This window comes from Mustela lutreola, chromosome 12 (genome assembly GCF_030435805.1).
Source record: "Mustela lutreola isolate mMusLut2 chromosome 12, mMusLut2.pri, whole genome shotgun sequence".
NCBI classification, from domain to species: Eukaryota; Metazoa; Chordata; class Mammalia; order Carnivora; family Mustelidae; genus Mustela; species Mustela lutreola.
Window position 1 is genome coordinate 33,046,360 of NC_081301.1, and position 12,399 is coordinate 33,058,758.

The window sequence follows — 12,399 nt, forward strand, 5'->3', positions numbered from 1 at the left end:
ACTACTTATAAATCTAAAGAGAATTAAAGAAAATGTGTGATCGCTTAGTGTACAGTGATTTTTATGGTTGAGGTTATGTAACGTACTCTTCCTTAGGTAGCGTGCTGTCCGAGCTGGGCTTCATGGATCACTGGTCAGAATAAAAAAATGTAAACGACTCGTGTTGCTTTCTGTTCATTAAACGAGAAATTGAAGTTATTAGCTTGTTAATTTCCAGTTAACACTAAGCATTTGGTTCCTTCAGGTAATGCAGTGTGAACTTTCTACATGTGATTGGCTTAGTTACTTTTCAAAGTATCCAACAGTTTTCTTTTTTTTTTTTAATGACATTTTAACATGATGAAATGGAAAAGTTCTAAGCTCTGGAATAGATGATTTGAGGTCACATGCTATTTTTGTTCCAGTTCCCTGCCTGTAAAATAAATAAGTAAAAAAAAAACAAAAAAAAACAAAAAAACCCACCAAAAACCAAAGAAAAACTGTCCTTCTTTCCAGTTAATTGGCTTTGATTCTTATATTTAGTTGTCCTTTGTAGTAATTGGAAATTCCTCTCCTAAAATATTGCTATTTTATAAGGAACTGAATGGACTTCAAGTCGGGTGCACAGGCAGTTGCTCTGGGATGAAACCCTAGCATAACAGCAGACTTCTTGGCTTTCTAGTTCTCTTGCAAGCAAAGCTTGGCCTGCCTCTTATAGAAGCAGCCCCTAATATATGGGACTTTGAAATGGGTCTTGTCCTGAATTATCCAGCTTACTGATCACTCTCCCTTTCCTGCTGTGGCATCATTTTTCTTAGCTATGAACAAATCCCGTTTTTTGAAATCCTCTTTTACTCATCTTCTGAATTTTTTGTTTTACTGTCCCTCTAACCCACTTACCCCATTTCTCTATCTCCCATTTCACATGGCTCCAACAGTGAGTAATTTCACAGACCAAGCTGGCTAAGGTTATAGAATCAATTTTGATTTGTTATAAAATTAAAGGTATATGTTACACCTTGGTGGATTTGGGCTTCAGCTGAATAGCATCACTGAAAAACAGCTTTTATTTATTTTCTTAGAATTACGGCGAGCGATAAGAAGCAGCGTGTGGAAAAGGGAGACAGTTGCTCATCAGCATGAGTATGGACCAGAGGAAAACCTAGAGGAGGACATGTATCGGAAGACTTGTACCGTGTGTGGCCATGAGCTGACCTATGAGAAGATGTGACTTAAGTTATTCACAGATGAATGGGACACTCATGTAAATAACGCTTCTGGAAGAAATATATATGTTACAGCTTCAGTTTCCGGTCTGGTTGTGGGCAAATACTGGGTCTGTGATTGCTTTTCTCTACAGTAGGAATTAAAGCCAAGGAGGTGGAATAGGTTCAAAAGTAAGCTTCGAGCTAAAGTTGAGAAATACACCGAACCAAACCCTAGATTGGAATAGGAGGAGGAACTTTTGGTAAAGGCAACTGAAGTTAATTTTTCTAGGAAACAACAGGGACAGTAGTAGATCCTGGCCCCAGAGGCTAGCCAGGTCTTCTAGACCCTGTCTCCACATGAGGTAGTGGGGAGTGTTGTTGGACAAGGCCTGACAGCAGGAATTGAGTCGTGGCAGTCTGATCATGTTTTTGGTATCCTTATGGCTTATTACCATAGGCCCTAACATCCTTGTTGAGGTAGCCCTTTTAATCTGGATTAAAATGGAAAAACAGCCATATTGTCTTCTTGATCAGAAAAGGTACTAAGTGTATCCTAACTTGCTAACATTTTACAGAGCACTTACTGGACCAGGCGGGTGTGATGTGAAATGGCTTACAGGTATTCTCATTTAATCCTGGGAGGGAAGATAATTTGTTTATTTCACACTTCTAAAGGAATTGATACTACAACCTGACATCGCCCCAGACATCTGGAACAAGATTAGTCACTTTTGCCTGTCTTGTCAAAAGATCACAAGGTAGTTACAACTAGTAAGAGGATTTGTGCTTGATTATAGGATCTATGCAAGATAGATAGATAGATACACACACACACACAAAACCTGTTCAAGTTAAACTGGATATTATCAAGTTGTTCTTTGACTTGGCTTTTTTAGTCCTGTTGCTACAAATAGAAAAAATAGGAAGTTTATATGTAAAGGAAGGTGTATCATCTTCCTTTCTAGATCAGCTCTCCTGGAGAGGATGCTTGAAGAAAGGCAAATCTAAACTAGTCCAACTCAAATAGAATTTTGAGACTGTAATTACTAATCATTCTCTAAGAATTCAACCTAGAAATGTTTACTATATTAGTCCAGTGTTGATATATATATAAGTGTGCCATGCTAATTACTGACTGGTTCAGAATGGGCAGCAAGATGCTCCTGGTACCACAAAAGAGCTTCCAGCTTGATGTTAACAGAGTAATGAGGGGGTCTAGGCAGCTTTATTAACTGCATGGGCAATAAAAAGCCTTGAATACCAGGAACTTAGGTTCAAATTCCTCTTTTTTAGCTGTGGACCTTGGGTACGTTGTTTCATGGGAGTATTTTGATCTGCTGGATGGGCACAATCATCTCACAGAGAATGGTTGTGAGGATTAAAGATAGCCAATCTATGGCATGTGGCACTTGAGCACGTAATCTCATCAGGACAGCACAGTTCTAGATTTGTCTGGTTTCCCAGACAAATGCTTCTGTGCACGCTTTCATCACTTGAAGAGGATCCAGTATCCAGAGAATACTGACCACACAATGTATTCTACCCAGGTTGGCAAGTTTTTTCCTCATTTCTCATTTTTAGGTATAATTACAGATTAGTAAATTATATAACAAACTATTAAATACTTTCCAGGAAGAGCAAGCAAACTTATTTTCATATGAACCACTGCCTGCATTATTCCTGGAAGGGAGATTGAGAATCAAGGAAAACAAAGCACATGTTTGTTCACTCTGACAAAGGAAATGTTAAATGGCATTGATAGAGTATTCAACAGAATATTGATTTCTTTGTGAGGTATGGTAGTGAGCTGCCATTCTTTTGTCTGTATGAGCTGCTTGAGTGGGGAAAGCAGCTGCTGAATGTTTTTGCTCTTTGCCTTTCTTTTGAAATTCAACTTCCAGTTTTTTCCATAAACTTAGCTACCAAACTGTACAAGAGCAGGGTCCCATCAGTGAATTCTTATGAGAAGCAATATTACACGTGAAGAGAGGATGCAAGAGAAAAATTCCTCTAGACTTGGGATCCAGCAGGTATACCAGCCAAACTGCAGGTACGCTGGGCTAGGGAAGGCTACAGGACAGTGTAGGGTCAAAGTTTCCAGAGCCATAAATGGTTATTGTTTTGGCCTCTTGAAGACAAGAGCCATGTCTGACTTGCGGGAAGGAGGAACAGCATAACCAAAGAATATTTAGACAAGAACCTGGGTTTTGGTCCCTTTTATGCTGGTAACTTGCATTCTTTGTTTAAATGGTTGGTATTTAAAAATCCTAGGAATTCTTCTCTCTTGAGTAGAATCTCTTCTCTCTTTAGCTACTAAATGTGGCGTAAACCAAAGAAACTGAATAGGAAAAATGCTAATGCATGCCTCTGAAATTTACGATGCAGTAAGTTAATACCTGTGTTGCACAGATGCCCAGGAATACTACTTACCAGTTGTGGGGTTGTTGATAAATTTTTAAGTTTAGTAAAGTCTTAAAATGCTAGCGATTTGCAATGTCAGGGAATCCCTTAGATGTGATTATTTCATGTGCGTGTTTATCTGAGCTAAGCTTCAATACCCTATGGGAAACAGGCTCAAGAATTAGTAATTACTTGGATCAAGTTCTTTAGAAACAAAGTCCAAACCTACATAGAATTCCAAGTACAGTTTTAGCTAGTCTAGCTACTTCTGTTGCCAGTTCAACATGTACTTCCCTAGTGGACCTTGGACAAATCTGAGACTAGAGGAGATGACCAGATGGTTCCAAGGTCATGGTTCCCACAGCTGCCTGCACACTGGGAGGCTTTAGAATGATGGCTGGCTCCACTTCACCCCCCAGATACTGTGGTTTAATTTAGAAAATAACTGAAGAATTTGGGTAGTGCTACTCTGAATAACATTTATTAATATTACTTAAAATACTTTAGAGAAAGAATTCTAAGTGAGGGAAGTACAACTTCCATAAGAAAGCGATTTTTAAGTAGACTGAGATAAATCATGAAATACCGAAGTTTAAAAAACATTTAGTTTTATTTCAGCCATATCAGGTTATCCATGAGCTGTGAAAAGCTACGCTACTTGATAGTAAACCCACCAGTTCTATATACTACTTTGTAAGCTGGACCTCTAGTGTTTACATACCTTAAATCACTTATCTTTTGTGCCTTAAGGAAAAAAAAATACCAGAAAAGTTGTATCTGTCACATATATAATACATCCTATGGTCATTGTCACATAGTCGGGAGTTTTCGCTTTGTAGGGGCCATTGAAGGTAACCAATGCTCTATTCTTCACCGTCCTCCCCCTCCCCCCCCCAATAAGTGAAAGGATGCTACAAGAAAGCAAGCATTCAAACCATCAAAAAATAAGACCAGTTATTTTGAGAGATTTTAAAAAAATCTTGACAAGGGAATAAAAGGACCCTTAGGCCTGTAGGGCACAGAACTGCTGGAACACAGCCAGGATATGCGGGTCTAACTCGGCAGTGAAGAGCAGGTTCTCCAGGGTCACCATGTATTGCTGGATTATTTGGTGATGCTGTGGACACAGAAAAGGGGAGGTTTAGGTCAGGAAAAAGACCACTTGAGCAGCCTGTTCCTGTTGTGGAACGAATGGGAAGGGGTAGGAGAAAAAAAGTGGTTATACTTGATAGGAAGGATGGGCTCCTAAAAAGCTCCAATGTTAAGAAAATGTAGAGGAAAAAAAAAAAAAAAGGCAGGGAGGATGTTCAATAACTTAGAAACAAAGTAGCCAGAACTGGATTTGAATGTAAACATAATTTATGCTTCAGAGCAGAGCCTTCCAGACCGGGCACAGCTGGGTCCCTACTGATGAGGACAAGACAGCAGGACTCTTTAAAGGGAGCCCAAAGATTAAAAACAATCCAGGAGGATTAAAACTATGGTTGCTGAAACATGAGAAAAGATACTCTGCAGTATTTTCCTTTTACTGGTTAGACATTTAAAATTTTCTTTTACAAAAACATAAGAGATCACTGGCTAATTTCTCTACTAACTACTCTATAAAACAAGAAACCCAAACTTCATTTTATCTGTCAAATAGCTCATCTGTCTCACTGAAAGTCTAGGACTTGTTGAGGCTCTGTGGGGGGTGGGGGAGGTCAGAAAATGAATATCTCTTCTAACTTTGCCTGTAGGACTTGCACATACAGAGACTTCTACAGGCTTGGAGAACAGCAATTCCTAAATCGGAGAGCTGGAGGACCCATTCGAACCTAAATACTCTGAGCCATTGTAGGAACAAATGGACAGTAAAAGGCCTTACAGGTACTACAAAACCTCCTGACAAATCTGACTGTTTTTTAAAATGGACAATTCTTGGGGCTGAGAACAGTGATGGTTATTATCTAACCAGAGTTTCCCACAAACCTGTAAGAAGATCTGCTGGAGCCTCTCTATACAGTTCTTGTACCACGGGGTTAATACGCTGGTCCCATCAGTCTCGCATCGTACTAAGTGCTCAGTCAAGATCATGATAAAACGCTGGAAAGGGGGTACAAAGTTAAAGCAGTGTTACAGGAAGAATTTTTCTACTTCAGAAAACAATCACATTTTTGACCAAGAGACCTCAAAGGCATTCCTGTTCCACTTGGTCTTCATGGTGTGTATCACCAACTTCCCTAAGTCAATATATGCTGTCAGTCTAGAAACACAGACCAGTGCTAACATGAGCGTATCCTTTTTTTCAGTACATGAACAGCTTTAATATCTAGATTACTATGCCCTTCTCAGCATCTGTTTTTAAGGACCTAATCAGAAATGTAGGTATAAAATGATCAACAATTGGGAATAACTGAATAGAGAGAGGTACTTAAAGCATCCTCGCACAGTCTGAGAAATGGTCCTGTAAGAACGCTAGGCGAATACCGCAGACTGGGGGGTACACACGGTTACCTTCAAGTAGTGAACTTTTACTTCCTTTGTAAATTTTTGTATTTTAAAGTTTTATAAGTGATTTTTACGATTAAAAAATTTTTGAAATCTAAAGAAATATTTAGATTTTTTTTTTAACCTATCAGTGTCCCAAGCCAAGATACCTGGAATATGACGAGGAAGAGGTTCTTCTGTTCACTCTGAGCAGATTCCACTTTTTCCTGCAATCTTTCTATTTGTTCCTCCAGAGCCCCATCTTTCCTATCACTGCTTCTGTCGTCATCGTCACTTCGCTGCAGGAGGCACAGGAACAAAAGGAAAATGCCATTTTGAATTCCAGTATGCTAAACCTCATAAAGGAAGGGCAAGGGTGTTCTTGTGTCTGGTCGAGGCCACTTGAAGGCTGGTATTCTAAGGTGAAAGTACTCCGCTCCCCTAAATGCACACACATACCCCAACAGTCCTGGGGCACTTAATCCAGGCCAGGGAAATTTGGGGGCAACTGTCTTGGATGACAGCAGGTAGGCATGTCTGCATTCCCAGCAGAAGTGAGTTATAGGACGACCCATTCAGGGAGGAAGTGTGTGTCACATTTTTCTTCCATTCAAAATGAAAACAGCTTTAATTAAGCTCTACGGAAAATGTAGATTCTTGTTACTCACCATCATTATGTTTACACATTTGCTGTGAACCCTGAACCACTGCTTAGGGAAGGACAGGGTTAGGTTCTTGGGAGCCTCGTAGCTTGTATCTGTCACCTGATCGATATATAACCTTATGTGTGTTTCTGTTTGAAGATCTCTTAATATGTTTTACAAATAATTATCAACACAGTTCTTTATACTCAAACACTGCCTGAGAAGGACTGAACGTCTTCCGGACCCTGAGTAATGGGACCATAGGTCTCTCTGGCTTTCAGCCTCACAAGAATGTCTTACGAATCCACAAACTGAGCTGCTCTGCACAGCACTACAGCTGTTACCTGAACACTTGATGGAAGAGCCTCAGGGACAGATCAGTGGATTCCCTTTTTCTGGATATAAGATGAGGATGTTGATTTTGAACCCTGAGCTCATGGTGAACAGCACTGTTCCTGCCGGCCAAATGAAGCTCATCTGACCCATGTACTTTTACCATCAGACACACCAGCCTCCCTGCACTTAGCAACACTAGACAGCATTTCAGCCCTATGCTTCAGGGCCATTTTCAACAGTGAAGTCACCAAAAAAAGCTCAGATGTGGCACTAAATACACCCTGAAAAGGATACCTTTTTAAAATAGCACGAGACCTAAAACAAGAAGGTGGCGTACAGCCTTGTTCAATCTTATCTGAGAACAAGCTCACTGGACAACACGAATTTTTCACTGCTCTGTCTGAATGACTGGAAAAGCACTAGGAGTATAGATTTTGAGGGCACAAATTTTAGCAAGTTTGCAAAAACAGAACCTGCAAATAATGATAGCATATTCTTTTAACTCTACCACTGCTCATTCAACAAAATTGATGGCCAGTGAAAAGACCAACTGTGCTTTCCAGTCCCATACATTGCTCTATGATCCTTTCAACCAGAACCCCAGAGAAACAGCTCGTCAGGCCTGCATTCAGTTTGAGAACCTGCTCATCCCTGCAATGATTTAGAAATGGCTCCGACTACATATAATAACTCAAAGCAGACTGTTCAAAATTCTGCTGGCAACGACAGGCTCAAGACATCCCTGTTAAGCTTTAACAACTCCCTTCCAGCTCACCCTGAAGAACTCAGAACATTCACAGGTGTTGTCTTTTTAATTTAGTGGTTAGATGACTTCCCCAGTGTCACAAAGCTAGTAGGTGGCTGAGCCAGAACCCAACTCCAGGGATCTTACGGACCAAGGTCCTTTGGTCCTTTGAGCAAGAAGGCAGGCATCACCAGCCCTGGAAAGCCTACTTCCTTCTAGATAACATGTTGTTGATAAGGCCCCATCTGTGATGGTCTTCTCCCTTTTTAGCAAAATTATCAAAGCCCCTGTTTTTATAGAATTCTGCTTTTGTCCCTAATGTAGTACCTGTTATGGGGTCTGCCTTATTATGTTGTACGCAACTGGGTAGATGCTGGTTTTTTCCTAACAGCACACTAAGGTTAGGATCGAAGTCTACTACCTGGTAGACCTTTCTGTAGGGAGAGAAATGTTACATCAGTCTGTCCTGCCCATCACAGTAGCCACTAGCCATACATGACTATTGAGCACTTGAAATGGTGTTGGGGTGACTGAAGAATTTTAAATTGCTCTTCATTTTAATTAACTTAGTTACATGTAGTTAGCAGTTACTGTGTTGGACATCACCAATCTAGAGAACAGTGTGACATGAAGGAAAGGCCCTGAGACTTGACAGGCCTGGATCAGATCCTAAGCTGTGTCATTTACAAACCATGCAAGCTTACTTAAGCAAGTTACTTAAGTTCTCTGAGCCTCAATTTGGACATGTATAAAATGGGGATGACACCATTTACCTTGCAGTATTTTAAGTTTGTCAATGTGCGTTTATATGTGATACATACATGTATGCATGGAGACTAGCACTTGAAACTGCTATATGTTCATGTAAGTCATTAAATTTGTTTCCACCCACTCTGGTAAATATGCTGCGACAACACTGGAAAATACTGTTAGTAAAAATACTAGGAATACTATTCTGTAAAATCGTGGAACGCAGCTCACTATTTCCACCCAAAATGGCGAACCATACTTAGGGATATGAGAAGGACTCTATAAACTGGGGAATGACGGCCCATCCCTCCCCACAGTACAGGGAAGAGGTACACAGTCTTCTCCCTGTCCCCTCTTGCACCAGAAACTCTTATTAGAGGAAATACAAGTGTCCTCTTTCCTTCTCTGCCTTCCCCTCTGGGAAGGCAAACAAGCTGATCCAGAAAAACAAGAGAAAGGCAAGGTTTGTGGCTTCCTTCCAGGTTCATCACAGTGTGGCAGCAGGGAGCAGCACACCCCCAGGTCCATCCTCTCCCTCTACTTCTACAACAGTCTGTGTAATCTGGCCTCAGAAAAAAAGAAGTTCCTATCAAGGTAATGAACTTTGAATATTTTTAAGAGTTTCTGGCATATTTTCTTTGACCATTTACGAATCGACATAAAGACTTACCCGTTTGTGTTGCCTTGCAAGTTTTTCTTTCGCCTCTTCCAGCTCTTTCTGGATTTTGAGAACGTGTTTGTTCATCTTACGAATCGTGGAGTGCAAGATTTCCCAAACAAATAATCTTAAAGTAACACAGTGTTTAGTTCATGTATGTTCAAGTACACTTAAAAGAAAATAAGATCTCTTAGCTCTTATAACCTACTCATGCTGGAGGTCTTCTTAATAGGCAGAATGGTCCTATTTCTCCAGCAATACTGAAAATTTTTTTTTTGTATTATAAATTGTGCAAACATCTGCATCTACCCATTAGACTCAGGTAAGCTTTTTGAAGGCAGTACTGGGTCCTTGTCATTTTTATTTCCATCCCCTACTAGAATGCATAAAAGGTATGTGTATGTACTCAATGAAGTGAAATGACAAACTAGAAAAATATATTTTTTTATATTTATATATTTTAAATATATATTTTTATTTTATATATTTATATAAGTATAAATATATATATATATATTAAAAACAAAAATGTATTTTCTCTCTTCTAAATTTAAACATTATGTATTGGAGTTGTCTCAAAATGGAAACCTAATCTGAGGCTCATTTCACATGCTTTAAGCTACTTAACTATAGCATATATTCAGCCAATTCTCTAGAACATTTAAGAAACTTACTAGTTCACAATAGCTATCAACTGCTGGGCTTTCAAGAATGAGATGAATTTTATGTGTCCAGTTCTGTATCCGCAAACTGCTCAAGCATGGTCACTTTGTAGGTGCTTTAAAACGTTTGTTGTATAAATGGTTTATTTTTTGAAGCAATGTCTTAACTATATCTGTCTACGAACTAGTTCTTCCTAACCCCAAGATAAAGCACAGAAGAGGACTTCCCTCTAAACATTTTGACTTGGATGAGGACAGTTTCAGCGCAAGATAATAAATCAGCCAGTCATCAAACCCAGTCAAGAGCATTAGTGGACAGGGTGTAAGAGCAGAATACTTCAGCTCTGGAAGGGGTGGTAGGGAATGCTTTGCCGAGTTAGGAATCCTTGAGCTTAGGTTCAAGAAGTGCTGGAGCTTTTGAGCCTGTTACCCATTCAAGAATGCCCGTGTTTGAATTCTGACTCTGACTCTGCTTGGACAAACTACTTAAACACTCTGCAGCACTTTCCTGTTTTGTACAATATAGATACTGTAACCCCCTCTATAGTGTGGGGTGAGGATAATGGCTACCAAATAACCTGGGCAATCAATTTTATGAGAGTTTGCAAATACGAGAAATGTCATTGTCTTCATTTATGAATGCCAACCTGGCTGAAATGGTAACTTTAAATCAAACCCTTCCAACCTAACAATTAAGTTCATTTCAGACCAGTGTCCTCTGCAATACCAAATACAATGAAGAGGATAAAGGCTGTGTGGATTTTTTGATCTTTATAAGCACTATTCCTTTATTTCCTGTTTTGAGACAACTACTGTTCCAGTCCCAATCAGTTCGAAAGCCTATGAACTCACCTCATGAGTAAGAACCAAGCTTAATGAAAAGTCTCTTCCTGCAGGGCAAACGGGCCTAAAATGAATCTTCTGCATTAAATCTAGGTTTTTTGTGACTGAGGTGAGACACCCTCCCCTCCCCACGGGCACTCAGGTGCCCATCAGACTTCTCCTCAGTCCCTCTGTGATGTGTCCTTACTCCACCTGACTTTGGTTTCACATAGCTCCTGGAATACATTCAGGTCCCCAGTTGCGCTGGAACCCTTCCCTATATCCCACTGTCTAGCTCAGACCCTGACACACAACCTGGTCTTCCCTCCCAAGTCTGGATCCTTTATCAGCAATTCTACTTGTCTGGCTGGGTCCTGATTCGATTTACATGTGTGTCCTTAAGAGACACTGCAAAACTGCCTGGCTGTGTATTCACACTGTCCAGGAATCTTTTGCCAAGCCCAGTCCTACCAGATCGGACCATCGGTACATTAATGATGTCTGAGCCAGAATTTGGAGTTCATGTATGAGACCAAATATAAGTTAATTCTTAAAGAATACAAACTTTGTAAAATAATCCACACTTACCTAGTAAAGTCTCGAGATAGTTCTGAAGAGAAGATCCAATTTGCCACTGCAGCACAGTCAACAATCTGTGTACGGATCATCTTATCTACTAGTACAGCAATCATCTACAATGAGAAAACAGCTACTAGGGTAAATCACACTTATATGGAATCCCACCCATGCTACAAAACCAAAATAGAAAGTCTGAAATTCATTTTCAGTGGTTATGGAACAGATCAGTTTGATCTTTGGGTCTTAAGCTTTATTCTGCTTTCTGCTTGGCTCCGGTACTTACTATAAGACAGCAAGAGAACTATAATGCCAATAACAATGCAGCAAAAAGAAAAACTGTTAGTGGTAACACCTAAAATTTTTTGAAAATATTAGAGAATACCAAAATATATAAACTCAGCTGAATCCTTAAATTAAAAAATCTAAGGATGTTTTATTATAAAAAAAGTGTCAATATATTCAATTTATTTTAATGCCTCTTTAAAACTATAGTATGAAAACAGTAACTTGAGTTTTGAGAAATCCGGAGCTTGTTTGTAGAAATTGTGTAGACTTGACAGCTATTTCCTTACCCAAGTGGTAGACTCTTCTAAACAACAAGCATTCTTACTACATATTTAAAAAATGTGTTGAGATATTATAGTCCAAAACCAAATCATATACTTGCTCTTGAATTAATCAAATACCATGATTTCTACAGTCTTAAAAAAACAGACTCAAATTTCATGTTTTAAAACAACGGTATTAATTGCCTTATTTTTATACCTATATAATCAGAGCCTCAACATGTCTAATTAGAATTTTTACCTGTGGATGGTTCCTCCAGACTTCAAACATAACTCTCAGAACATGTAACTTTCCTTCATCACTCTCTGCTAGGGTTTTGAAGACTTCATGAAACCTTTTGACAGTGGGGGTAAAAAAAATACCACATAAAAACTTATTCATTAAGGATTTTAAGTTTTTCAAAGCTTTTTTGATGCTACTCAATTTACAGTGTAATACATAAATACAAAACTGAATGTTAACCATTAAGGAAATAAAGGGTATGATTAGGAATTTATGGTTTGTATGAAGTTTGCCACAAATCCTAGATTTTCGATACACCACTGTTAGCCTAGGACTATAGTTAACTGTGTATCTAAGACTA

General features: G+C 39.3%; 2 protein-coding genes across 4 annotated transcripts in view; one reads left to right on the forward strand and one right to left on the reverse strand.

Annotated features, from left to right (window-relative positions):
* XPA (XPA, DNA damage recognition and repair factor) overlaps positions 1-6,177 on the forward strand; it is a 30,475-nt gene extending 24,298 nt beyond the window's left edge. The window contains exon 7 of one of the 2 annotated variants that reach the window (XR_009346289.1): positions 1,062-1,285. Coding sequence is in view for 1 of the 2 variants with exons in the window: in XM_059141482.1 (XP_058997465.1) it covers positions 1,062-1,210 (149 nt within the window). In the remaining variant the exon portion in view is untranslated. Of the gene's footprint in view, positions 1-1,061 lie in introns of both variants that reach the window. The other variant, XM_059141482.1, reaches the window with a different exon arrangement.
* Positions 4,179-12,399, reverse strand: part of NCBP1 (nuclear cap binding protein subunit 1) — a 39,365-nt gene continuing 31,144 nt past the window's right edge. For both annotated transcript variants that reach the window (XM_059141477.1, XM_059141479.1), the window contains 6 exons: positions 12,057-12,150; positions 11,259-11,362; positions 9,199-9,313; positions 6,224-6,352; positions 5,556-5,669; positions 4,179-4,704 (listed from right to left, as the gene is read on the reverse strand). In XM_059141477.1, the coding sequence (XP_058997460.1) occupies positions 4,591-4,704; positions 5,556-5,669; positions 6,224-6,352; positions 9,199-9,313; positions 11,259-11,362; positions 12,057-12,150 (670 nt within the window). In that variant the 3' untranslated portion in view covers positions 4,179-4,590. The remainder of the gene's footprint in view (positions 4,705-5,555; positions 5,670-6,223; positions 6,353-9,198; positions 9,314-11,258; positions 11,363-12,056; positions 12,151-12,399) is intronic.